Here is a 6438-nt window from a genome sequence, read left to right as displayed (position 1 = left end):
CAGGCGGCCTCCTTGAAAAAAGTCAAGAAGACACCCTATGTCAGCATCTCCGATCTCCCATCTGTCCTCTATCAGCTTTCCAATCATGAGTCAGATACGGCTACTTGTAGTGATGAGAAGATCATCATCGTTTTAGGAGTTGTAGAGATGAAATCCGTCGCTAACAGCAATTGGAAGAAACAAAACGTTTTGGTCTCTAATGAGTGTAACGAGAAAGTGGTTATCTTGCAGAGAACGCACACAGTATATATATTCCATATCTTAATCATACTTTCTTTGTTGTTGTTGGTTAAATCTTCAATCTTTCCAGTGTTGTTTTATTGGCCTTTTTACGGTTAATTTGAATCATCATGTGTATAAGTGTTCCGATTAGTATTATTGCTGTCAAAACTATGATAAACATCTTATATAATGATAAGAAATAATTTTGAAAAAACTTGCATTAACACTTTAAAATTTTGAAAATTTTGATGATTTGTTAAATCAACCGTTCTAAGCTTTTTTTTTTTTTTTCTAATATAGCGTCTTACTTTGAGTTCTATTTCCTTATTTTTATGGATTTCTATATTTTCTTCTTATTAAGCACTGTACAATGTTATAATTTTGTTTGTATTGAACCATGTGAGAGATTTGATGGATTCATAAATTTAGTGTTGCCCATGTTCATCAACAAGACTTTAGATTATGATATCAATTTTGATCACCAGAAGATTTTAGATTGTGATATCAGTTTAATATGATTTGGAGCTTGGCTTCAATAAATTTAATGTTAAATCTGACTTGGTCGATTATGCCCTTGAAGGTCTTTCCCATGTGAAGTTGATGCTTTGGCTAATATAAACATTTTTTTGGACCCATGGACTAGGGGTGTTCAAAACCGGATATCCGAAAATTCGGATATCCGAATTTCGGATATCTGAAAATTCGGATAGTTGATTTTTGATATCCGAATCCGTATCCGAATTTTTCAAGACGGATTCGGATATTAAACTGGATATCCGAATTTCATTAATTTTAAATAAATATCCACATTTGAACATCCGATCCATAAAATCACCGCAACTTTTAAAATTAAAAAATAGCAACTATGTTAAATCTTGCGACATAGATGGATATCGATAGCAACAAATAAATATATGTAGCATTTATTTAATAGTTTTTTTATTATAAGCCAACGAACATGATTATAACAAACAAATATATAATGATTGTAATTGGAAATGTTTGCAATAAAAGTTTGGAAAGAATGGTCACGAAAAAGTTGAAAATGGTGGGGAACATTAGTCCATTAAACTTGTCAATATTTTTAATTTCTCATTTTAAAATATTAAAAAATAAAGAAAAATTATTTTTTTCGGATATCGGATATCCGAAATATCCGAAACTTTATAAATTCACTATCCGAATCCGAGAAACCGGATATCCGAAATTCGGATATCTGAAAATCCGGATATCCGAAATTTCGGATAATTTCGGATCGGATATTTCGGATGCGGATATTTTTGAACACCCCTACCATGGACCATATAATATATATCATGTTTTACTAAAGTTTCAAAGAAAGTAGTGATTTTTACATGATATAAGTTTATTATAGGTTGTATTCTTTCATGTCTTCTTGACCAGGTCAATGTGGAAGGGTAGGAGTTGAATTACACATGAAGAAGATTTAACAAAAATGGGGAAAGGTAAATGAAACAATGTTGCTGAAACTATGTCTTTTGAAACTTGACTGATCGAATGGAGTTCTAAAATTCATAATGGAGGCAATGGAAACTGTTACAATTTATATTTATTTAGTGATTTATTAAAGTTTTCATGTCTTTAATTGATTTGCAAATTTTCAATTAAATTTTATTACATCAAAAATCTTTAGCCGTTTTGCTATGAGGACAGTGGAAAAAGTAGTACAACTCAAAAAAATTAGTAATTTATGCCGGTTCCTTAATTATGGTTGGCATTATAGCATATTATTTTCTAAACAAGATTTTGATATCCATACTCTAATGATTTTAAGATTTTTGCATCAATTAGCTGCCAAAAAGAGATGTTATTGAGCTTTTTTGTTCTTTTTATCGTAAAATCCTCTTGGAACTTAATATCAAATACACAATTAAAATTTGTAATTAAATCAAATAAACATTTATAATTTGTGTTTAAAAAAACTAACAAAACTTTTACCTTTAAAAAATAATATATTTTTTTATATGTATTTGATTGGTCAGTACAATTTTGAATTATAAATAATGTTTTTTTTCCTCGACCATGATTAGTCATTAATAATTGTATGAATTTCTTAATTAGTTACTAACCCCTTTTATATCTGGATTTTGCTTTATATTTAACTAGTTTATAACCCGTGAGAACCACGGTTATAAAATTAATTAAACTTTCATATAAAAAGTCAAAATTATTAATTAATTATTTTAAATAAATTATTATTTAAGAGAAATTTTTTAGTTATATAAAGTTATAATAGTTGATTTAAATAAATACATGAAGTTATAACATCTTATAATATGTATTAAATATATTTTATTTTTCAATCTAATGTTATTAATTTAATATAATTAGAATGAGAAAATTTAAAATTTGAAATTTAAATAAAAGAATCAATTATTAGTTTAATGTAATTAGAGTGAAAAAATTTGAAATTTGAAATTAATAATTAATAGGTTGACAAGTGGCATGATAAGGATATATAACATTAATGATGTGTTCTAATTGTATGACACTTGTCAATAGGAGATTAAACCTATTCTTTTATTAGAATAGAGAGATATTTCAAACTTTTTTGTTGTGAGAAAGCGCTAATTTTTCTACTTTTTGTAAAATAAATTATAAATATTTGATTACTCATTTATAATTCCGAATTATAAAATAATATTTTTATTACTTAATCTTGGTTTCCACGGGTTTAAACCTATTCAACCTTTTCAATATATGCAATACTCATTTTTGTTTATTTTAGGTTTTAATATTCCAATTAAACTAATCAACGAACAAATAATTATAATTATGATTTTGATAATACAACCGTATAGTACATGGGTTATAACCTAATATATATATATATATATATATATATATATATATATATATATATATATATATATAAACAAACAAAATGAATCTTTAGATAATTCATAAGAAAAAATTCCTAAAAAATCATATTCATTATTCATTATTAAGTAAATTAAAAAAAAAAATTCACTTTTACGACAATTTTAATGAATATAAATAAAATCATCGTAAAAATTAATAATCGAGATGTTTTTTCGGAAATTTTTTTAGTAAATCGTGTTATCTATTATTGTTTAGTAATTTATTTGTTTTGTTCGCTATCAAATTATGCCGAAAAAAACTTTTTATCTATATCCTAAAGAGCCGTTATCTCATAATTCTTTTTAGCATTTTATAATGAATACAAACAAAAGCGTGTAATCACATTTTCTGATAAATAAAACATGTAAACCATTGATGATAAACAAAATCATGTAGTAATTATAATATAACGCAATTAATTCCATTAAAAACGTTTACATCTCAACATGGTGTGGTTGCTTTTAATATTCATGGTTTTGCCGGTAATAATGGCACTAATCATATCTTCATTTTTAGTAAACCTTGATGATCAATGTGCACATTTAACGGTAAATTTCTTTTAATGTTTAAAAAATAATAGTAATAACATTAAGTAAAACAAAGCTAAAAAAATATTATATTTCTCTTACAAATATGAATACTGACGGAACATCATGAACTCTAACCACCATATAATGTTTAGGCAGTCTAATGTTTATAATATATTTATAGAGACTTTAAAACAAAAGTGCTTCCAGCCTACTGGTAACGTTCTCGTTTGCTTTCCATCCCGAAGGTAACCTAACTCGGAGAACCTACACGCCCCACCCAATAGTAAATAATTATTCATATTACTTTTACCTATTGACATGGTTATTGTAGAACAGCTTTTTATTTTTTATAAAAAAAAAAAAAGCATATTCTGTGGTATTTTTGGGAAATGATTTTCATTTAATAAAGGCCAATGTGCTCGTAAGTTTTTTCCTCATCCAGAATTTAAGATTCCACAATCACCTAACCAAATGACTCTTAATGGAACTTTGGTTAAGGAAACAACGATCAAGTCAGATGGAGATGCATTCTTGGAACTATTTTGCTACAAACCATACGAGATATCAGATATGTGCCCACCGAGTATCCAAAGTTGTGATATACTAGATGGTAAATGGGGTTCTCTCGGATCAGTCATTATCTGGAAATATAGTCATAGTAAGTCCTCTAATCTTCAAGCATCTATTGATAATATAATCATTTTCAAACTTCTAGCAAAAGGAAAAAAATACAACAGGGGTATGCTTTAGAACTAATATTGAAGTTTTTCCTTTTGTTTTATAATGTGTTTCTTTTTGCATGATGTTATACGATATTGAATGTGTTTCTTCTTACATAGATGGCAGTGACTGTACGGCTAAAGAAGTGATTGAAGAAAACGATACGGAGAAGAAATTAGTATGCTTCAAAGTGGTTGATGGGACTCTAATGGACTATTACAAGAGCTTCTTCTTGACTATTCATGTAGACACAAAGGGAGAGAAGCACTCGGTGACTTGGAAATTGGATTACGAGAAGCTTAATGAAAATGTTGAAGATCCAAAAACTTTGATGGATTTTTGCCTCAATGTCACCAAAGATATCGACAATCACCGACATAAGCATTTTAATGAAAGTGAGATGAATCTGAGTGGAAACTTGGTCAAGGAAATAGTGATCAAGTCAGATGGAGATGCATTCCTTGAACTATTTTGCTACAAACCATATGATATATCAAATATGTGCCGAAGCAGTATCCAAGGTTGTGATATACTAGATGGTGAATGGGGTTCTGTGGGATCAGTCATTATTTGGAAATATCATCATGGTAATTAAGTCCCTTAATCTTTAAGCATTCATTGATAATATAATCATTTTCAGACTTCCAAAAAAAGAAAAAAAAAAAAAACAACGAGTATGCTTTAGAAGTACTACCGAAGTTTTTCATTTTGTTTTATAATGTGTTTCTTCTTTCATGATACTATACGACATAGATGGGATGGACTGTACGGCTAAGGAAGTAATTGAAGTAAACGATAGGGAGAAGAAATTAGTGTGCTTCAAAGTGGTTGATGGGACTCTAATGGACTATTACAAGAGCTTATTATTGACTATTCATGTTGACACAAAGGGAGAGAAGCACATAGTGACTTGGAATTTGGCTTATGAGAAGCTTAATGAAAACGTTGAAGATCCAAAAAGTTTGATGGAGTTTTGCCTCAACGTCACCAAAGATATCGACAATAGCCAGCATAAGCATTTTAATGAAAGTGAGATGAATCTGAGTGGAAACTTGGTTAACGAAACAACGATAGAGTCAGATGGAGATGCATTCCTTGAACTATTTTGCTACAAACCATATGCTATATTAAATATGTGCCCAAACAGTATCCAAGGTTGTGATATACTAGATGGTGAATGGGGTTCTGTTGGATCAGTCATTATTTGGAAATATCATCATGGTACTTAAGTCCTTTAATCTTTCAGCACTCATTGATAATATAATCATTTTTAAACTTCAACCAAAATCTAAAACAACGTGGACATGTTTTATAACTTCTATTAATGTTTTTCCTATTGTTTTATAATGTGTTCTTCTTTCGTGATGTTATACGACATAGATGGGAGGGACTGTATGGCTAAGGAAGTGATTGAAGCAAACAACAAGGAGGAGAAATTAGTGTGCTTCAAAGTGGTTGATGGGACTCTAATGGACTATTACAAGAACTTCTTCTTGACTATTCATGTAGACACAAAAGGATCGAAGCACTTGGTAACTTGGACTTTAGCTTACGAGAAGCTTAATGAAAACATTGAGGATCCAAAAACTTTGATGGAGTTTTGCCTTAAAGTCACCAAAGATATCGACACTCACCAACACAAGCACAACAACTAAATTCCGATATGAAGAACAATAAAGACTGTTGAGCGTTTATTTTAAGTGCATCTCAACTATCACTATGGTCATGTATTATTCTATTTGTGCAAGAAAAACTCCTTCTTAAGTGCTTTAATCAGATGATTTTTGTCCCTATGACGAACAATATATGTATAATAATATTTAATGTTTAATATAACTATATTGTTTTAATTAAAAGTGCTTTGCTTCATTTTATCGTTAGTTTTGTTATTATTTTTAATCTATATCCTTTATAACTTAAGACAACTTTTACTGATTTGTCGAAAGCACTGCGTTGCAAGGCCGCATGGCATCACTAGCTCACCTCCATTTGCTTATAACAACCTCTACTAAGCCTTTGTTTTCCAACATGTCATTCAATTTTGAGATACTCTTTGATAGGTTGTAGTTACGAGTTATATTTG

The 6438-nt window shown here is 29.2% G+C and overlaps 1 protein-coding gene across 1 annotated transcript; it reads left to right on the top strand.

Moving 5' to 3' along the window:
- Positions 1–4055: 4055 nt before the first annotated feature.
- LOC145101161 (MLP-like protein 34) lies at positions 4056–6211 on the top strand. The gene is made up of 4 exons (XM_079038332.1): positions 4056–4293; positions 4475–4942; positions 5109–5576; positions 5736–6211. Exons 1-4 carry the CDS (start codon positions 4107–4109, stop codon positions 6008–6010), a joined length of 1398 nt encoding a protein of 465 aa, XP_078894458.1. The 5' UTR covers positions 4056–4106; the 3' UTR covers positions 6011–6211.
- Positions 6212–6438: the final 227 nt, after the last annotated feature.

The sequence above is a fragment of the Lactuca serriola genome, chromosome 4, assembly GCF_051521515.1.
Source record: "Lactuca serriola cultivar US96UC23 chromosome 4, Lser_US96UC23_V15, whole genome shotgun sequence".
Lineage (NCBI taxonomy): Eukaryota > Viridiplantae > Streptophyta > Magnoliopsida > Asterales > Asteraceae > Lactuca > Lactuca serriola.
This window is presented reverse-complemented; position numbering and strand designations above follow the sequence as displayed.

What these genes read in the sequence shown, in the direction of transcription:
- LOC145101161 (XM_079038332.1), top strand. Translation starts at nt 4,107, where the DNA reads ATGACTCTTAATGGAACTTTGGTTAAGGAAACAACGATCAAGTCAGAT. An exon ending in TATCTGGAAATATAGTCATA is followed by an intron (nt 4,294 to 4,474) that starts GTAAGTCCTCTA and finishes CTTCTTACATAG; the next exon opens with ATGGCAGTGACTGTACGGCT. An exon ending in TATTTGGAAATATCATCATG is followed by an intron (nt 4,943 to 5,108) that starts GTAATTAAGTCC and finishes TATACGACATAG; the next exon opens with ATGGGATGGACTGTACGGCT.